We start from the raw sequence: 22,756 nt of genomic DNA, 5'->3' as shown, positions 1-22,756 counted from the left end.
ACAGAAGAAGAAATGCAGAGATGTGTAACTATATGTTGGCCGTCAACCCACAGCAATGTAAAAAGACTTGATTTACACTGCGGGCAGATGTTATCCCATATATGTTAGTTCAGTATGACCTGTAAAGAACATAGGCAGCTCTCCAGGGATGGGGTTGAGTCTAGTGACATAATGATAACCATATGTTAGTCACTGCCCTACTTAGAAACAATCCCAAGAGGACTTTCAAGAAACTTTGCACCATGGATAGATGTATACTATGTGTGTAATGGCACATTATTATACAGCAACCAGCTCAAAAAAATGTAAAACAATTTACGGGTATCTGATTTGATTTTTTTTTCTAAGTACCGTAATTTTTCGGACTATAAGGCTCACAAAAAATCCTTTGATTTTCTCAGAAATCAAAGGTTCGCCTTATAGTCCAGTGCGCCTCATATATGAACCGTACTTACAGACAACAGCTGCCTTGAACTGTGCACAGGACTGCCACCTGCAGGTCATTCATCCTTATAATCAGGTGCGCCTTATAATCCGGTGCGCCTTATATATGAACCTAGATGTTTTAGCAGGCATTTATTGACGGTGCGTCTTATAGTCCAAAAAATATGGTAGGTGTTTGTATTGTATATGCTTTGTATCTATTTCATATTTATATTGTACATTTGTCTACTTCAGGGCCGCATCTGCCATGAGGCGAGATGAAAATCTCGCTTCAGGCGGCAGAATGCGGGTCCCTGTAAAGGGCGGCGAAATTCGCCGCTCTAAAGTGGGCGATTCGGGCGTCCATTAACGCCCGAATCGCCCACCAGCTAAATAAATCGCGCCTGTCTCTTTAAGACACAGGCGCGATTTATATGTGGAGCGACGCAGCGCCTTTCCGGCAGCTGCGTCGCTCCGTTCTAAGCACTGACACAGGCGTCATGACGTCACGCCGCCTGTGTCACTGTGCGGAGCCGGGGCTTACAGGAGAGCCGCGTGAACACCGGAGCCGCGCCGAGGGAGCAGCTGCCTGCAGGTGAGTATGATTTTTATTATTTTTCATGTATTTAATTAATTGTGGCTAATAATTAATACTGCGGGGGGGGCGGGGGGGGGCGCTATATATATCACATGGGGCCAGAATTATTTTAAACTGGGGGGTGGGGGGGAGGGGGGGAACGATCATGGAATGCTATGCATTTTATTTGGGGCTATAATTATTTTATACTGGGGGGGATGCAATATATATTTATATTATTTGGGGCTATACCGTAATTATTTTATATTGGGGGGAATGCTATATGTATATTATTTGGGGCTATGATTGTTTTATACTGGGGGGATGCTATAGATATTATATGGGGCCAGAATTATTTTATACTAGGGGGGGGGGGGTTCTGTATATTTTATTTGGGGATTTGGGGCTATAATTATTTTATACTGGGGGGGGACGCTATATATATTATTTGGGGCTATACTTATTTTATACTGGGGGGGATGCTATAGATATTATTTGGGGCTATAATTATTTTATACTGGGGGGGGACGCTATATATATTATTTGGGGCTATAATTATTTTATACTGGGGGGGATGCTATAGATATTATTTGGGGCTATAATTATTTTATACTGGGGGGATGCTATAGATATTATTTGGGGCTATAATTATTTTATACTGGGGGGGGATGCTATATATATATTATTTGGGGCTATAATTATTTTATACTGGGGGGGGGATGCTATAGATATTATTTGGGGCTATAATTATTTTATACTGGGGGGGATTCAGTATATATTATATGGGGCCAGAATCATTTTATACTGGGGGGTGCTGTATATATTATATATACAGTATATTACTAAGTATATTACTAAGCTGGGGGGGGCTGTATATCGGGTACAGTATATTACTAAGCTGCGGGGGCTGTATATGGGATACAGTATATTACTAAGCTGTGGGGCTGTATATGGGATACAGTATATTACTAAGCTGGGGCTGTATATGGGATACAGTATATTACTAAGCTGGGGGGCTGTATATCGGGTACAGTATATTACTAAGCTGGGGGATGTATATGGGATACAGTATATTACTAAGCTGGGGCTGTATATGGGGTACAGTATATTACTAAGCTGGGGGATGTATATGGGATACAGTATATTACTAAGCTGGGGGGCTGTATATGGGATACAGTATATTACTAAGCTGCAGGGGCTGTATATGGGATACAGTATATTACTAAGCTGGGGCTGTATATGGGATACAGTATATTACTAAGCTGGGGGGGCTGTATATCGGGTACAGTATATAACTAAGCTGGGGGATGTATATGGGATACAGTATATTACTTAGCTGCAGGGGCTGTATAAGGGATACAGTATATTACTAAGCTGGGGAGATGTATATGGGGTACAGTATATTACTAAGCTGGGGAGATGTATAAGGGATACAGTATATTACTAAGCTGCAGGGGCTGTATATGGGATACAGTATATTACTAAGCTGCAGGGGCTGTATATGGGATACAGTATATTACTAAGCTGGGGGGCTGTATATGGGATACAGTATATTACTAAGCTGGGGGGATGTATATGGGATACAGTATATTACAAAGCTGGGGGATGTATATGGGATACAGTATATTACTAAGCTGGGAGGCTGTATATGGGATACAGTATATTACTAAGCTGCAGGGGCTGTATATGGGATACAGTATATTACTAAGCTGGGAGGCTGTATATGGGATACAGTATATTACTAAGCTGGGGGGATGTATATGGGATACAGTATATTACTAAGCTGGGGGGGCTGTATATCAGGTACAGTATATTACTAAGCTGGGGGCTGTATATGGGATACAGTATATTACTAAGCTGGGGCTGTATATGGGATACAGTATATTACTAAGCTGGGGGGCTGTATATGGGATACAGTATATTACTAAGCTGGGGGGCTGTATATCGGGTACAGTATATTACTTAGCTGCAGGGGCTGTATATGGGATACAGTATATTACTAAGCTGGGAGGGGACTGTATATGTGGGGCAAGATTTTATCCCTATATAATGAAGGGATGTGTTATATGTGGGGTAGCGTGCGGTCAGTTGTGTTATGAGGGGTATATATTATTTAGGAGCGCAGTGTTGTTTTCCAGGTGACTTTATACTGTAAGTGACTGTGGTATTTTTAGGGACGCCGGGTGGAGATGCTGCACGGAGCTGAAGATATCCGGCCGTGAATTCAGCAGTGATACGTCATGGATTGGAGAACCCGGAATAAAGTCCTCCTGATGGAAGAGATTGTCATCTATAAGGTACTAGATGCCACTAATGCCTCTCAGATCCTGTAGTCAGTCACACAGTGTCAGGGAGCTGTCTGTAGGGTTGTTACTTGTTAGTAAAGTTTAAGGATTTACTTAACAGGGAGTGGGGGGGGGAGGCAGCATTTTAATATTCGCCTCAGGCAGCAAATATGCTAGAATCGGCCCTGGTCTACTTTATACCTTAATTTTTGGGGTTGTATTTGCTCAATAGTGTATTTTTTGTGTATTTTGCTCTTTATAGGTTTGATATTTTTTAATTTTTTATTGATATAATTTTTCCTATATATTGTTTCTTCTGCTGCAAATTGGCACCATTCTCGGGTATTACCCTTTATATGCCAGAACTGCCATTCTTCCCATGAGCGACCGTGATGCCATAAGGGAGCGACGATCCCAGGGTAAATGCTGGCATGCAAATGCTTCCAGCGTTCAGAGATCTTTGCCGGCTTTGACAGTGGCATTTATAGAGTTAGAACCGAGACTGACCATGATCTCTGATGTTAGGGGTGGGGGAATAAGCCTAAATGCAGAAGCCAGACTTTGGGTGCCTCCTGTCCACTCATCCTTAATATTTTATAGCTAGTACCCGGTTTACATACAAGATAGGTGCTTTAGGTTTGTTCTTAAGTTGAATTTGTATGTAAATCCGAACTGTATAGTTTATAAATGTAACTCCAGGCAAATTTTTGGCCCAGTGACAATTGGATTTTCAAATTTTTTTGCTGTAATGGGACCAAGGATTATCAATAAAGCTGATTTAGCTGGGACTAAAAAAAAAGCATCCAGAGAGCTTCACCAGAGGTCACAGGGGGCAGAGAGGTCCTTCTGTAACCATCTGTAAGATGGGTTGTCCTTAAGTAGGGGACCGTCTGTACTTCCAAAAATGTCATAGAAAGCAGTCAGGAAAAAGAATGTCTTAATAATTCCCACATCACAACACATACGTATCAAATGGACTTTTGAGTCCAGAAACCTGGATGTGGAGAGACTTGGACCTGCATAATATTCCTTTAACAAGACTGTACTGGCATCACAGGTCCACATGTAGTAACAGGGAAATTAAATCTTACTCTGGGGCCCGGGGGATTCCAGCTATGACTCTGTGAGACTTGTTTGTCCATCTGATATTTCACAAGTGGGTGTATGAGGAAAAGCTTTTTAGAGGAACGGAGTCTAAGGTTTTCCTAAGAATTCTTCAAACACCAACGTGTGAAGGACAGGAAATTCTGCATCCGTCAATTATTATGGATAGAAATCTTATACTAAAGCTAATGCTTTTGTTTGGTTGCTAGAAAACTATTGTCTTTGTATATATGCCCATGAGTTCTTATGTCTGTTACATGTTCATTATAAAGAATGTCAACTTCGCTTAAGCAAACTTAGCCTTCTGGGACCAAAGCAAAATGTGATGGATTCCCAAATTATGTAAAAACCAAAAAACACTAACTCATGGGTACAATTGGTGTGAATGTTTTCAAGGAGGGAAAAATAGTTATGAGCAAGATGCTGAGGATTGAGAACTTTTTGGTTCTTCAACCCTTTACTTTGTATTGTAGAGAATTAGGGCTGCTTGGGGTATTCCCATCTGGGCATTTATATTTAATTAAATTAATCTACCATATATATATACATTTCTTCAATTGCATGTTATTAAAAAAAAGTTACTTGTGGGAACATCATTTCCATAAATGTAGTCATGTTGTAACTTAGAAACAAGATAGTTGTCCTTGGATACGACCACTCTGGCAGCGACAGCCACACATGTGCTATTGAGCCCTGCCCGGCCAACCTGGATTCAGCGTTCATTACCACTGGATGACTGTGGAACATGCGCAATCATGTTAGCAGTGCTGGTCGTATCTAAAGATAACAATCTCATTTTTAAGGGATCATATGATTACATTTATGGGAAATTACCTTCATATTTATAACATCAAATTGAAGAAATGTATATAAATATATATGGCAGATGGATAAAATGGAATGACTATGCCCCTCTTACTAGACCCTTCAAAAAATTGAGCATGTATGCAAAGGGTTGTCTACAAAAAGTTCTCTGCATCATCCATAGGAACTGGTTCAATGAAACTTTCATTTTTGATAGTTCCTGGTTCTTTTAGCCAGGTCTATAAATCTGCCCTTTTAAATTTTGGAGTCTGATTTACAAAGGTTTTTGCTACAACTAGAATCATCCAGTGGTGTGCATTAGACTATTCAATGGTGTAGTAGAAAATGTGCCTTATTTTGTTTTGTTAGGTTCTCATTCCACGTCATTTACTTGCACTCATTTGATTGTTTTCCTTAGCAAAGCTGGGAATGCCCAGCCCAAGAAAAGTTAATGTCATTTGACCCCGGCGACCATGTCTAATAATGAAATCCCCCTTACGTAGGCAGCCGAGAAACACCTACACCCAGGAGGATTGAACTGGAACATTTAATCACCGTCCCACCTCTTTTATGGGAGGGTGAAAGTGTGAGACCTTCTTTCCTATTACAATAATATACCAGGAACAGTTGGGAGACTACGTCACATCCACACAGGAGAAGCCATGTATTACCACTATAGGGGTGTCTGGCGTCTGAACCCCACAGATTAGACACCTATCCCCCATCATGTACATTGTATTTTACAGAATGGGAACCTAAACAGATATAAGAAAACATGTTCCAAAGTTATTTTCCCAAACATAAGCATTCATTAAAGAAGAAGGATATTAATAGGTTAATATTGGGAAATAAGTAACTATTTCTCAGACTTCTCACTCCCCGATCATTTGATAAACATAACTCTCAGTCCTCATCGTACAATACTTCTTGTGAAAGAGGGTCTACAAAATGTTATTTGCCCACAATTGTACCGGCACTTCCGGTGCCTGTTGCAGTTTACTTCCTGTGTATTTCCTGACACTTCAGGAAGCAATACAGGAAGCAGGTCAGCCAATCAATGGCTTAGGCACCAGATCGTTACATCTACTAATTGGCTAAACGACCTTCCATATAATCTCCTGGGATTTCATACATCTTGATGTATCCGGCGGTGCCAGAGGGGCAGGTATTTCATCATACACGGACAGACGGGCGCCAGTGTATGATAAATCTCTTCCATGACCTCTATATTCATAAGGATCCCATTACAGGTGGGTAGGATGGTGTCTAACATTTGACCTTATAGAACCCTAATGTTATAATTAGTTCATTGTAATTCAAGAAGAAAACACTGGGGCACATTTACTTACCCGTCCGACGGAGTTCACCCGAAGTGCATTGTCTGACAATAATGCACTGTGCCGCGATTGACTAAGATCGTGCGCCCGATATTCTGCATGTGTCGCTTCCTCGCTCAGGTCCGACAGCGTTCACCTTCTTCTTCCTGGTGCATGTAGGTACATGAGCCCCAATTTGTATGTATTTTATGAGGTTATTGCATAATCATCCTTTAAGGAATAAATATACTTTTGGAAGATTTCTGTAATCCTTCCCTGTGAATCATAGATTAGGGATTTCCTTACGCTGCATGTTTCTCTTGGCTAACTGGCAAAGTTGTGATGCCCAAATTTTAGAAACTGTAAAAAAAATAGAAGTAGAATAAAAATGAATGCTCAGAATAAGTCCATTTCGCCTCCGTCAGGCCGGCAAACATTGGTATTGCTTATTTCCCTACATATAAGTAAGAGTCTATTTGGTGTGGAGTACAGGCTTTAACTAAGCAGACATGTCAGGAGAGATTATTTCTAAAACATCACTCAACTAATTGGTATAAGAACCTTCAAAATTACTAAGAGGGGAAAGGACCACACAGGATATTCGGGGTATGCGGCGGCTGCACACTGCAGTAATCCCTCTAGACCAGTTGGCAGCACGGGGTTAATTGACATAACATACTTCTGGAGGTTTCAGTCCATTGGGGCGTCATCTGAGCCTTCTTGATGTTCAGGGGGGGGGGGTCTTATGATAACATGTTGCGTGCTCCATTCCCGCCTCCCAATTTTCATTAAAAAATTGTTGTTGTCTTCTAGCTCAAGCTGGGGAGACTCGTTGACAACTGGATTTTAAAAATGTTGGATTGTCATAAGAATCAGGATTAATAATAAATCTTAATTACAGACACCTGTGATAACTGTTACAGCTGATCATTGTAGCCAAGGGCAAAAGTACAGTAAATTACCAATATCCACAGGACCTCCTCTATATATATATGCTTGAAAAAGGTGTGTCACCACACTGAAATGTTGCACTGATGGAATAAAGTTTCACCCTTTTACTATGGATTTTGGAGTGCTGCCTTTTCCTTAGCCTATATATATTAAAACTTTCCAGTTAGAATTATATAATATTTATTATTAAAATTATTTGAATGTCAATGTTTTGGTTACGCAATAATAAAACATTGCGGCCATTTTCTTCCACTAAATATTTATTTATTATTTAGGCATTTATTAATGAGGCGACTCCTTTAATCATATTTATCACAGTATACATAAACATATTGGGGCTTATTTACTAAGGGTCCCGCAGCCGCATTTTCATCGGTTTTCCCGACTTTTCAGGGATCGTGCCGGGGATTGACAGAAATTGGGGGGCGGGCCGTGGGACGATCCGGCGGATTCGGACTGAGCGTGGGATTTAACATTTAAATTTGTGTCGCAAGCCAAGCACTTACATGTACCAGGAAGAAGAAGGTGAACTCCGGGGACCTGAGCGGGGAAGCGACACATGCAGGAAATCAGGCGCTCTATCTTCATGATCATCTTCATGATCATCCACATCAGACAGTCCAGACAGGGGTAGGTAAATGTGCCCCATTTTTCGGAAATATATCCTCCCACATCCAAGAAGTATTTGTTTGACTCGAGGGCAGATTTCACTCCATCCCAAATTGCCAAATTCCCCATCGTGACTACACTGTAATTTTCCTGTAATTTAGTATAACCTCAGGAAAAGGATCATAGACATGATGCGTCCACTAATGTGTGGTAAAAGCACTTGGCAAAACCACTTTCGCGAGTCAAAGCTTTCGCAGCAGATTGCGTTTCAAGGGATTAAAGGGAGACTAACGTGTTTATAGTTTATGATAAGAATTTCCTGTCTACGGCGCGTCTCAAGTGTCACATCTGCAGCTTTTGTGAGCGGCCCCTTCGCTAATTATGACAAGAATTTTAATTGAGTTGATATAAATAAATGGGGGCAGGTAAAATTCCTCAGGAAAACACTCCCATAGACCGCCACGTGACACGGCACACATATTCAGGCTGCCATCTCAGTAGATTAACCATAAATCGGTGAGGTCCTTATCGGATATTGGAAAGCGTATAATGAACATGACCTTTCCCAACTTAGAATCTGAAGTGTCACAACCACCTCAACTCCCAAACTTCAAGGGGTTTTTAGGATGTCAAAAAAAAAAAATCTAAAAAAAGCAGCACTCTTGTGTATGGCGGGTCAGGACCAGCACGTATTACACAGCTCATGGAACAAGCTGTAGTGTTTAGAAGAAGAGCAGCACTGGATCTGTAGCTCTGCAGGATCAGATTGGCTCCGTGTATGTGCACAAGTTAGACAGAAAGACAGTGCATGTGGACACATGAAAGCACATTGGGAGACATTTATTACGCTGTTTGCGCCTGTTTTGTGGCATGTCAGTATATAGCCTGCAACCCCTACCCCCATTATATAGCCTGTAGCCCCTGCATGAGGAATGTCCAGCCTATAAGAAAAAAACAAAATGTGTACTCACATTATGTACAATCTTCTCAGCTCCTCATGCTCTATAACATGCTGCATGCAGATTGGACACTATGTACAGTCTGCTCAGCTCCTCCTGCTCTATAACATGCTGCCTCCAAATATGACACTAAGTACAGTCAGCTCAGCTACTCTTGCTCTATAACATTCTACATGCAGATAAGACATGATATACGATCTCCTCCTGCTCTATAACATGATGCGTACAGATAGGACACCATGTACAATCTGCTCAGCTCCTCCTGCTCTATAACATGCTGCCTACAGATAGGACACTATGAACAATCTGCTGAGCTCCTCCTGCTCTATAACATTCTACCTGCAGATAGGACACTATATACAATCCGCTCAGCATTTCCTAATCTACTGCCTGCATTTAAATGGGATTACATTTGACAATTCATGTCCCATTTCTCATGCATGCCCCCGCTGAGTGGAAAGGGCTTATGTCACCACTAGATATAGCAAGTGCTATTTGCCCCATTGTTACCACATTCTCCCTGATTGTTTCTCTTGTGACTGAATAATACATTTACACTCACAAATTAGGTATACTGTTAAAAAACTTGGTTCAGTTTTGACACATTGTAAGTTTTCTATTTATTTTACTCCATAGTTCACCAATAAAATATAATAAAGAAATACAATGTTGCTTTGTGTTAATTTCAGTTGATACAATAATGTATAACAGTGATGGCAAACCTTTTAGAGACCGAGTGCCCAAACTACAACAAAGCCCTGCTTATTTATCGCAAAGTGCCAACTCAAAAATGTAATTTGTGAATTATACTCCCTTCTCGGTCTCAGTTTTCGTTGATACCAGCACCTGAGGACACCAATAAAGCAGAAAATAGTCCCAGGTACAGCTGTCACTTTAAAATAGCTCTGTGCACAGCAAGTCCTGGGCTGTCTGGGACTGCAGGAAGATACCTGGAGTCATCTCTGGTGATGGCCCGAGTGCCCGCAGAAAGGGCTCCGAGTGCCACCTCTGGCACCAGTGCCATAGGTTAGCCATCACTGATGTATAATAATAATGTATCTGCCCTGGGACTGAGGTTTTAGGTCTCTGCTGTATGAAGAGTTATGTGAAGCAGCTGTCCACATCCAATGGGTTTTTACTGTCCTAACCACAAGATTCCAGATTAAACAGAAGCCAAGAATTTGGGGATGGATGGGTACAGTACATTAGTTTCAGGACACACAGTAAATAAGGTCATAAGTCATTGGTTAGCCAGAAAATACTTCAAAGAGTTTGTAGGGATGAAACATTAGACTGCATCAGGTCATACACTTAGGATAGCTGATGTACACATAACATACACATGCAGGCCCCCGCCGTACACATGCAGGCCCCCGCCGTACACATGCAGGCCCCCGCCGTACACATGCACGCCCCCGCCGTACACATGCACGCCCCGCCGTACACATGCACGCCCCCGCCATACACATGCACGCCTCCGCCATACACATGCACGCCCCCGCCATGCACGCCCCCGCCATACACATGCACGCCCCCGCCATACGCATGCACGCCCGCGCCATACGCATGCACGCCCCCGCCATACACATGCACGCCTTCACCATACACATGCACGCCTTCACCATACACATGCAGGCCCCCGCCATACACATGCACGCCTTCACCATACACATGCACGCCTTCACCATACACACCTTCTCCATACACATGCCCACCTTCTCCATACACATGCACGCCCCCGCCATACACATGCACACCCCACCATACACATGCACGCCCCCGCCGTACACATGCACGCCCCCGCCGCACACATGCACGCCCCCGCCGCACACATGCACGCCCCCGCCGCACACATGCACGCCCCCGCCGTACACATGCACCGTGTACGCCGTACACATGCACCCCCTGCCATAAACAAGCAAACCTCCGCCATACATACCCTCGCCATGCACATGCACACCTCCGCTATACACATGCACACCACCTTCATTCACATGCACACCACCTTCATTCACATGCACACCTCCGCCATACACACCCGCACCCTACACATGCACACCCCCACCATACACATGCACACCACCTTCATACACATGCACACCTCCGCTATACACATGCACACCACCTTCATACACGTGCACACCTCCACCATACACATGCACACCACCTTCATACACATGCACACCACCTCCATACACATGCACACCTCCGCCATACACATGCACACCTCCGCCATACACATGCACAACCCCCACCACGCACATGCACAACCCCCACCACGCACATGCACAACCCCCACCACGCACATGCACACCCCCCACCACGCACATGCACACCCCCCACCACGCACATGCACACCCCCCACCACGCACATGCACACCCCCCACCACGCACATGCACACCCCCCACCACGCACATGCACACCCCCCACCACGCACATGCACAACCCCCACCACGCACATGCACAACCCCCACCACGCACATGCACACCCCCCACCATACACATGCACACCCCCCGCCACACACATGCACACCCCCACCACACACATGCACAACCCCCGTCATACACATGCACAACCCCCGCCATGCACATGCACAACCCCGGCACGCACATGCACAACCCCCGCCATGCACATGCACAACCCCCACCATGCACATGCACACCCCCACCATACACATGCACACCCCCACCACACACATGCACACCCCCACCACACACATGCACACCCCCCACCATACACATGCACACCCCCCACCATACACATGCACATCCCCACCACACACATGCACACCCCCCACCATACACATGCACAACCCCCACCATACACATGCACAACCCCCACCATACACATGCACAACCCCCACCATACACATGTACACTCCTCAATCCAAAGCAGACTGCAAAGTCCATATCTCAAAGCAACAAATCTGTTTGGCAAGAACCCCACCTAATGCTAAAGGTAGATTACTCCTTTTAGCTTTGTTTTTATAGATTTTAGAATCGCCATTTAGCTTGAAGGGGCAGTTGGTCAAAGTGACTGGTTGACCCCTGCTATAAAGTAACTGCAGTAGTCATAGAATTACATGATGAAAGGACACAACACTTTCCCTTGTCTTGGTAGACTGATGTGTATCCCTGGCAGGGAGCTGTGAAGTCATAATGCAAGGGGCACCGAACAGACAGGGCTGTCCAGTCCCTGACACATTGGGGCAGATTTACTTACCCGGCCCATTCGCGATCCAGCGGCGCGTTCTCTGCTCTGGACCACCTCGGACCAGGTGAAGGTAAGCGCTCCCCAAGCGACACTTTTTCGGTTTTTCCGAATACGTCGGGTTTTCGTTCGGCCATGCCCCCGGATTTCCGTCGCGCACATGCCGGAGCCGATGCACCACAATCCGATCGCGTGCGACACAATCCCGGGGCAATTTAGGTACAATCGGCGCAAATCGGAAATATTCGGGTAACACGTCGGGAAAACGCGATTCGGGCCCTTAGTAAATGACCCCCATTGAGGGGCATTTATTAATTTTGGTGCAGTGTGGCGCTATATTTTTCAGTGGGATATAAGTTTGTGGTGCAAGGGATGAATGAATTGGCACAAGGACTGAAAGGTTTAGCTGCGCTCTTTTTGTGCCACAACTTGTGCCAGAAAAATAGAAGCGCCAGAAAACTGGTGGATTCTCAAAATTAACGCCCAAAATTAGAACAAGTCGAGGGTATCGGAAAACACCAATATTACGATACAACATTTCATAAATTCAGGTGCAAGAAGCACAGAGAGGAAAAGAGAAAAATACTGCCAGTTTTCCGTTTGAAAGACTGAAATAAATGCCCCCCATCTAGTTCATACTCACTGGAGCACATTTACTAAGGGTCCGCACACTGCATTTCCATAGGGTTCCCCGACTATTTCCAATTTGCACCGCATTTAACAGAGGTTTTTGGCGGAATCGCCAACGTCTTTCATGCAACACAAATGAGGGGGCGAGCCGTCGGACAACCCGACTGATTCGGACTAAGCGCAGGATTGAACATTCAAATTGTGTCGCAAGACATGCACTTACATACACCTGGAAGAAGAAGGTGAACTCCAGGGGACCTGAGCAGGGAAGCGACACATGCAGGATATCGGCGCACGATCACGGTGAATCACGCCGCACTTCATCCTTGTCGGACAGTCCGGATTGGGGATCGCGACAGGTCCGGGTAAGTAAATGTGCCCCTCTATGGTCAACCCCAAGACAAACTAGGAAGATTAAATAGTGCAAACTTTCTGCAAGACTTTTTAGTCCCATTCTCTGTATGTAACGGTAAGGAATTAGTTACTGAAGTAGGATACCTGTGACAGGGTGCTACTATAAGTGAATGGGCTGGAACAATAAATCTTCACTCTACCAATCTATATAATATTGGCCAAGATTTTGTAGTAAAGTGATCCCTTCATAGGAATATGGCAGTAAAAGATATACACTTTCCATGAATAACACAGCATTGGCCTGATTCTGGGTAACTTTTAGTTACTCAATGACTGGCCTCTTTAGGGAAACCAACGCAAGGATTTTCTGCCCCATTGAGTACAATGTCAAACAGCAGACAATTTGCTGGCTTTGTTATACTGCTGGGGAATCACTCATGTGACATAGTCCTTAGTCTGGATCTTGAGGGGGTGTTGGTATAGTAAATGAACTACAGATCCATCTATAGTGACATAGTGTACCAGCACACGTAGATTCTGGTATACTGTATGTCATTAGACATAGATAGATGGATAAAGAGATAGATAGAGAGAGATAGAGAGGGAGAGAGATAGACAGATGGATAAAAATATGGAAAAACCAGAGCAGCACAATCACAGAGAAGGTTGGTGCAAAGCCGTATGATCTGTGGCAACAGATCTCCACAACTAAGTCCAAAAATAGGCAGCATTCGCAGATAAGGTGAAAAAATCAAGCGGTGAAACTTTATTCCATATGTGACGTTTCGGTTGTGGCATCCACCTTTCTGGTGCTTGAAAAAGGTGGGTGCCACCACCAAAACATCGCATATGGAATAAAGTTTCACTGCTTGATTTTTTCACCTTATCTGCGAATGCTGCCTATTTTTGGACTTAGTTGTGGAGATAGATAGATAGATAGATAGATAGATAGATAGATAGATAGATAGATAGATAGATAGATAGATAGATAGATACTTGCAGAAAGAAAGTTATCAGTATGTCTAACCATAGAATTCAATGACACATTCAATATTACATTGTGTAGATAGTTTAATGTAGAATATAATATCAACAGATAGATGCACATGCTACCTGTGTTAATGGCACTGCCCTATACCCCCATATAAGAAGGGGTCTTGGTATGGTGAATGCACTGCGGTCTCAGCTATAATGACATAGTGAAGCGATACACTCGGATATATTATAACTTTGATCTAACCATCTTACATGTATTTTGTTGACGTATAATTGACGGAACAGCAACAGTTGTCTGACATAGCAGGGCTGACATTGTTTTTTGGCAGAATTCACTATGTTCACCAGTTGAGCAATTACTTATTACTTATTTGTGTGCAGTAACGGTCTCTTTAGGCTCTGCCAAATTTAATAACACAATATCACAATTTTTGCATTTTCTTTCAAGCAAGATTATTTGATATTTTACTGTACAACCCTACAAGACTGGTACAAGCTAAGTGTCTGCTGTGCTATCCCCTTACACAGACATCTGGGTGACCTGCTGGTATACATCCTCAACAGAAGGCTCCGACATATGTCATAGACATAGATACGACCCATAATAATAATAAATATACGTGGGATTATGTGCTGTGCTACAAGAGAAGGTAGAGCAGCACAATTTTTTTGGTAATATTCAGGATCCAAAGATCAGCATGTAGACATTTCATGTATGGTCATATGTGTACACAATAACAACGTGTGAACAGCGCCTTATCACAACTTGCAGAAAGAAAGTCTAACCAGAGAATTCAATAACAAAGTCAATATTACATTGTGTAGTTAGTTTTGTGTAGAATATAATATCTACTGATAGCTGCAGAGTAATGGCACTGCCATATACCCCCAAATAAGTTTGTACCCCCCATGATTCGGTCACATAACTGCACACCTGCCACCCATCTCTCCAAGTAGAAAGCCCCTAGCAATAGCTCATCTGGGAGAACAGCTGCTGGAATTAAGGAGCTCAGTCCAGTACAAGCCGTGATTATACCGAAATATTTGGGTCTAATTCATCTGGTTTAATCAGTCAAAACCTAAGAGATGAGATGTCATACAAAGCCGGGCGAGGGGATGTCATAGTTACATGGAAATAGACATAACTTTAGTATCTGCCTACTGTTCTGCATAGCCCATTGTGACAGTATTGTGATAAAGCCACCGGCACAGGAGGGGACATCTATCATCACACAAGTTTCCTGGAAAACCCCTTTCCCATTGTTGGCGAAACTCGGTAGAGAATAATGTGAATGCTCCTACCTTGCTGTTTGCTGTCACTAGAGAGGAGAAGAGGAGGGAGAGGAGAAGACTTTGTATATATCCCCACATGTCCGCGGCTTAGAGTCCACCCTGGTCATGTACTGGGTGCTGAGGGGCGATGCTACAGACACCCTGCGCTGCCTCCCTCTGATTCCCTCTCACTGTCTCCCGGCCTCTTCAGATGGAAAGGAGGAGCATAGAGCAACAACTCCTCTAAGAGGATTGTCTCCACACTACTCCCATCATCTCCAACCCCCCCATGACTAATACACCATTATGAAGTGAGGACCTCTGACCTCTCCTGACACAAACATAATCAGGAATAACACTTCAGGATCATCCCTGCATTATGCTACTATTCCTACAAATTTAGGAATAAAATGACACCTATGGGTTGCCAGATTTCTGGTGTACAAAAAAAGTGCAAATATCAAAAAAAGTAAAGCACTTTTAAAGGGATCATTCAATCTGTATGACATTTTGGGTTGGCCACTTTACCTCATGGTTTTTGTAATGTGTGTGTAATTGTGGAGCGAGGGGCAGTATATTAGGTATTTAGCAATATCCATACATTAATATTTTCTGCTCCACTTTCTTGATATGTAAAATGAATCCTGTCTTTTACCTCATAAGGTCGGCAGCACACGTGGCGTTTTGAACCCGTTTTTGGGCCGTTTTTTTAATCAGTCCGTTAAAAAAACCGCTTCCTTTTCAAAAATGCATGCGTTTTTGACAGGTTTTACCAATTATCTTAATTAAAACTGGTGAAAAACGCATGCTTTTTTTAACGGACTCTTAAAAATGGCCCAAAAACGGGTTCACAACGCCACGTGTGCCGCCGGCCTTAGGGTGAAGACACACATGGCGTTTTTAGGCCGTTTTTAGTTAGTGCGTTTTCAGATAGTTAAAAACGCATGCGTTAAAAACCGCATGCGTTTTTGAAAAACGCATGCGTTTTTGACAGGTTTGAGCAATTATCTTAATTCAAACTGGTCAAAAACGCATGCGTTTTCAAAAAACGCATGCGTTTTTTAACGCATGCGTTTTTAACGATCTGAAAACGCACTAACTAAAAACGGCCCAAAAACGGCCTAAAAACGCCATGTGTGTCTTCACCCTTAGTCAGAGAATCCTGTCCATAAAATGGCCGCAGGTGAAGGGTCATGTGATCTCTATATGTCCATGAACACTTACCTTGATCTTATATTCTTGAATACTATCAGAAGGTCCTGGCAGGGCGATTGTTCATGTACAGATGACGTGACCCTCCATCTGCAGCCATTTTGTGGTCAGGAATCTCTGGCTGATGAGGTAAAAGACAGGAGGCTTCACTTCACATATCAAGAAAGCGGCAGAACTATTAATACAAAATTAATACAGAGAACAAATCTTCTCTGTACAGCTGTTGTATTGCGCTTGTAAACACATGCGTTTACATCACGTGTGAAAGCATCCTCAGCGCGCCTCCCACAAGGCGTTTTTGTTGCGTTTTTAAACGCATCCAAAACGCAAGTCTGCCTTAAATGCATGTGTTTCATTGCAAACGTATATGTGTTTTGGACAAACCTCCTCCCACTTTTGTTTTGGATACATTTAAAAACACGACGGAAACGCCATGTGGGAAGGCGCCCTTAGAGTTTAACCCAGGATAGGAGAGAGGAGTCTGGGGATTGACCACTAGGACCCACAATGATAGTAGAAAGATGGTTCCCCCCCCTGAGGCTGCGTTCACACATGGCGTTTTGGCTGAGTTTTAAAGTGCAAGGAAAACACGCCAAAAATGTGACGGAAAGTGTGAACGCGGCCTGAATGCTTTGTATTCATCTATTTTTATGAGGTTAATCTCCCAGTATTCTGACACTTATCCCCTGTCCCATGGATGTCACCATCTCTAGGACAACCCCCGAGAGCTGCTGTTGTGTAGACTGTATGTAGCATACGGCCCCCGCACGTGCTCTGTACACACAGCCGCCATGCTGGATCTCTGCTTACATGTGTGACTAGACCAGACTTCACAGAGCTAAGTGGATTAGTAATACAGTATCTGTAACATTCGCCACGCTCACGCAGATATGGTGTGGTACGAGGACACAGCGGCTGCTCATAATTACATCAGTTCTTCCTCCTTTCCATACTTCATTACATTACATATCTCCCACAACTAGCGGTAACACTGACCTTCTGTACAGAATGGCTTCTTTCTTCCAAAAACAGCGCCCCACTTCTCTCTGGTTCGCATCTGGTACTGCAGCTCAGCTCCATTGATGTGTATTGGTCTGAGCTGCTATTCCACACACTACCTGAGGACAGGTGTGGCACTATTTGAAACCTTCAACTATGGGGGTCATTTACTAAGGGCCCGATTCGCGTTTTCCCGACGTGTTACACGAATATTTCCGATTTGTGCAGATTTTCCCTGAATTGCCCCGGGATTTTGGCGCACGCGATCGGATTGTGGCGCATCGGCGCTGGCATGCACGCGACGGAAATTGTGTTTTTTTTTAAACGCATCAGTTTTTGTCTGTTTTTCCCAATTATCATCAATCAAAAAATGGAAAAAAAAGGATGCGTTTTTTATGGACTGCTTAAAACCGGCCTAAAAACGAGTTCAAAACGCCATGTGTGCCACCGCCCTAAGCGCGCAATCACATGTTGAGTTTTGCTTGTGTTTACATTGCGTTTTGTAAATGCAAATGTTAACAGCAATGTAATTGGGCAAATCACCTCTCCTCAGCTGTTGTAATGCATTACAAAACGCAATGAAAACGCAACCAAAAAACAACGTGTGACCGCGCCCCTCAAAGGTACAAAGTAAAAAGCAGCTCAGGGTAGTGGCTGGAAGCTGTAACTGCAGCTGCGGCTACTATAGAAGTGAATGGAGACCACAGTAGCGCCAACCCCCTGACCATGGTCTGTGCTGGTATTGCAGTTCAGCTGTATACTGATGATTGGAACTTAATTGTAATACTACGATATACTCATGGTCCAGTGTAGAGCTGTTTTTGGAAGAAAGCAGCCTTGTTTTTCAACCTCTGGACAACCCCTTTAAGTATTGTACGATCTAGTGGCTTTACTAAACAAACTTTTTTGACAGTTTTTGCTCATCACTTGGCAGTTTTATGGCATCTAGAGGATAAGACACGGTTTAGTTACAAGTGACTTGCCAGAGGTGTTGGTGCAAAATATCCATAATATTACATAATCAAAATGATACCATATTGCACTGTGTATCAAAGCCACTAGATGGCGCCACTGATAATTTATTCTTCCTACACTATGATAATCTTATTCTGAGCAGGTGGCACATTTGCAGGCGCTGTCCATGAAATTCCTTGGACATCTAACATGCCTTGTGTGCCATTTTTCTGGCCTATGAAAAAATTGCAAAGGTTCCGGGCGCATGGTCAGTAATTAAGTCCCATCCAGGTCAACCTCTGCAAAAATGTTCTCTCCGAGTTTTCGTGGGTTTCCTCCGGGTCCTTCAGTTTTCTCCCACGCTCCAAAACATACTGGTAGTTTGATTAGATTGTGAGCCCCATTGGGGACAGGGACTGATGTGACTCTCTGTTGCTGCGCTGCGGAATCTGTGTGCGCTATATAAATAAAGGAACTATTATTATTATAATTGCGACTTTTCAATTGGTGGCATAACCAGGCAGGGAGAATTTACTATAGCCCACGCCACAATCCTGCCGCAGGTTATAGCCGAATGCTACACCAGGCAATTCATCTGGGTACACAATCTAGTGGACGGAGCCTCTTCAGGGGGGGTTTGTCAAGATCCCCTGATGCTCCTAGTCTTGATAAATTCTCCCCAAATTGTATGTACATAACATACAGAGAGAAGAACGCGTGCGGCAAAAACCCGGGGCAATTCGGCGCAAAACGGAAATATTCTGGAAACCCGGCGTAAGTGCGGCGTTCGGACCCTTTGTAAATGAGCCACGATGAGTCACGTTTTTTGATGCGCTTTTTTTGTTGCGTTTTAGTAGATGCAGTGGAAACGTAATGTAACCTCAGCATGTGATCAAGGCTGAAGCCTGTGGAATGTGTCAAAAACGCATCAAAAAACACGACGCACGCATCCATCCAACGCGCCCTAACACTCTCCGAGAATGAAAAGTATCTCACTGCTGCCACCTACTGGAAATTGTTCCCTGCAATGATTTTGAGTTTTCCTTTTCCTGGAATTCCAAATGTCATTATTATTTTTTATTTTTTCATTTACGGAGCCTCAGGGCATGTTTTTTGAGGCACAACTTCTACTTCCTAGTAACACCATTTAATATTCCGTGCCATATGCTGCGAAGCTGTAATAAATTTTGTAAGGTGGAATTGAAAAAGAAACCACCATTGCACCCGGGTACGAGCAAATGTATATATAAATTCTTTGTTAAAAATTTTAAACTTTTAAAATGAAATTTGTTATTATTAATTATTATTGCCCAATTCTGAAACCCAGGACTCTTGTTTTGTATATCTATGAATGGAGCTGGGACAGAAATTATCTTTTGGGAGAAAATCACCTTTTTTATACCATTTTGGTATAACGCGTGCGTTAACAATACTGTAGGATCAATTTATGTTTTATGTTTTACTGTGGGAAGGATAAAGAGAATCTTTGGCGCTACATGTTTGGTTCCTCGACAAGGAATGTGTTGTCACTGTCGGGTGTAAATTTTTTTTTTATAATAATAAAGTATTTAAGTTTATATCAAATTATAATTATTAGGTTGTATTTCACATTTTGCCCCCCACCCCCCCACCACATCATTTGGGATCCCACAAGGTGTGCATACAGCGGGTTATGTAATAATACATGTATCCTAGCAATCGTGTTATTCATCCCTTTCTTCATAATATCGATTCTGGCCCCTAAATCTTATATGTTTGACGTCTAGTTACAGCTCTACCAGAAACATGGATTAGAAGGTTGCACATGGATGTCTGCTGCCACCTACTGGTTATTTTACAAACACCATTTTACAAAATGGGATACTACTACTACTACTCCTATCCTCCAGCTTAACTTCACAGTGCCACTACCCCTATCCTATTTCTATGGAAACTGCACACATAGTGCATATACATACACATAGGGGGTCATTTACTAAGGGCCCGATTCGCGTTTTCCCGACGTGTTACCCGAATATTTCCGATTTGCGCCGATTGTACCTGAATTGCCCCGGGATTTTGGCGCACGCGATCGGATTGTGGCACATCGGCGCTGGCATGCACGCGACGGAAATCGGGGGGCGTGGCCGAACGAAAACCTGACGTATTCGGAAAAACCGCCGCATTTAAAAACCGAAAATGTGTCGCTTGGGAAGCGCTTACCTTCACCTGGTCCAGCTCGGTGTATTCCGGCGCGTTCAGATGATTTTCAGCGCAGCAGCGCCGTCTGGTGGACGGCGGAGGAACTACCTTCATAAATCCTGTCCGGACCCGAATCCTGTTCAGAGAACGCGCCGCTGGATCGCGAATGGGCCGGGTAAGTAAATCTGCCCCATAGCATATACACACATGCATACAGTATATTGACACCGTACATACAGTATATACATACCATACATCATATACACACACTCCAAACATCATATACATACCATATACACCCATACAGCAGATACATACATATAGCATATACACACACTCTGAACATCATATACATACCATATACACCCATACAGCAGATACATACATATAGCATATACACACATGCATACAGTATATTGACACCGTACATACAGTATATACATACCATACATCATATACACACACTCCAAACATCATATACATACCATATACATCCATACAGCAGATATATACATATAGCATATACACACACTCCAAACATCATATACATACCATATACACCCATACAGCAGATACATACATATAGCATATACACACATACATATAGTATATTAACACCGTACATACAGTATATACATACCATACATCATATACACACAGACCAAACATCATATACATACCATATACACCCATACAGCAGATACATACATATAGCATATACACACACATCATATACATACCATATACACTCATACAGCAGATACATACATATAGCATATACACACATACATACAGTATATTGACACCGTACATACAGTATATACATACCATACATCATATACACACAGTCCAAACATCATATACATACCATATACACCCATACAGCAGATACATACATATAGCATATACACACATACATACAGTATATTGACACCGTACATACAGTATATACATACCATACATCATATACACACACTCCAAACATCATATACATACCATATACACCCATACAGCAGATACATACATATAGCATATACACACACATCATATACATACCATATACACTCATACAGCAGATACAACATATAGCATATACACACATACATACAGTATATTGACACCGTACATACAGTATATACATACCATACATCATATACACACAGTCCAAACATCATATACATACCATATACACCCATACAGCAGATACATACATATAGCATATACACACACTCTGAACATCATATACATACCATATACATCCATACAGCATATATATAAATACACAGATACACACCATAAACACACACACATCATGTAAACATTTATTCTTTCTGCTTAATACTAAATTTATGTCTCTGAAAAGATGGTAAAATAAATGAGATTTTCTCTATAATATAAATGTGTACAAGGCTCCTGGACCAGATGGGTTACACCCCAGAGTTCTTAAAGAACTCAGTTCTGTTATTGCTGTACCACTGTCTAACATCTTCAGGGATTCCCTAATGTCTGGTGTGGTGCCAAGTGACTGGCGCAAGGCAAATGTGGTGCCAATATATAAAAAGGACAACAGTACAAAAAAGGAAGGTATATACTCCCTACGCAAAAAGTAATTTCAGCGGTTCAGCGGTGGGTGCACGGACATCTGGGCAGGGGCACCAGTAACCAAACAGGAAAAAGCAGAGGAATATGTCCAGCTCCCAACAGATAATAGCGAAAAAATATATAAGGTTAAAAATCCACTTTATTTGAAGAATAAGTTAAAAAAAACATCAAAAGACGTCCATGGTGAATAGAATCTGACGCGTTTCGAACCGAATGGTTCTTAGTCGTAGCCTGGTGAGTGTTACCTGGAACAGAGTATTTAAGCATTGCCTAGGGGGTCATGTGACATCACAAGAAAAACAGGGCTTCCGGTTAC

General features: G+C 42.9%; 1 protein-coding gene across 3 annotated transcripts in view; it reads right to left on the bottom strand.

The window, feature by feature from the left end:
* The window catches only part of OLFML2A (olfactomedin like 2A), a 57,915-nt gene extending 42,220 nt beyond the window's left edge, over nt 1-15,695 (bottom strand). For 2 of the 3 annotated variants that reach the window (XR_011849626.1, XM_072123207.1), the window contains exon 1: nt 15,523-15,694. Coding sequence is in view for 2 of the 3 variants with exons in the window: in XM_072123207.1 (XP_071979308.1) it covers nt 15,523-15,591 (69 nt within the window). In the remaining variant the exon portion in view is untranslated. Of the gene's footprint in view, nt 1-15,522 lie in introns of all 3 variants that reach the window. The other variant, XM_072123208.1, reaches the window with a different exon arrangement.
* Between the last annotated feature and the right edge of the window lie 7,061 nt (nt 15,696-22,756).

This window comes from Engystomops pustulosus, chromosome 9 (genome assembly GCF_040894005.1).
Source record: "Engystomops pustulosus chromosome 9, aEngPut4.maternal, whole genome shotgun sequence".
Lineage (NCBI taxonomy): Eukaryota > Metazoa > Chordata > Amphibia > Anura > Leptodactylidae > Engystomops > Engystomops pustulosus.
The sequence above is the reverse complement of the archived record's forward strand: the minus strand, read 5'-3'. Positions and strand labels throughout refer to the sequence as shown.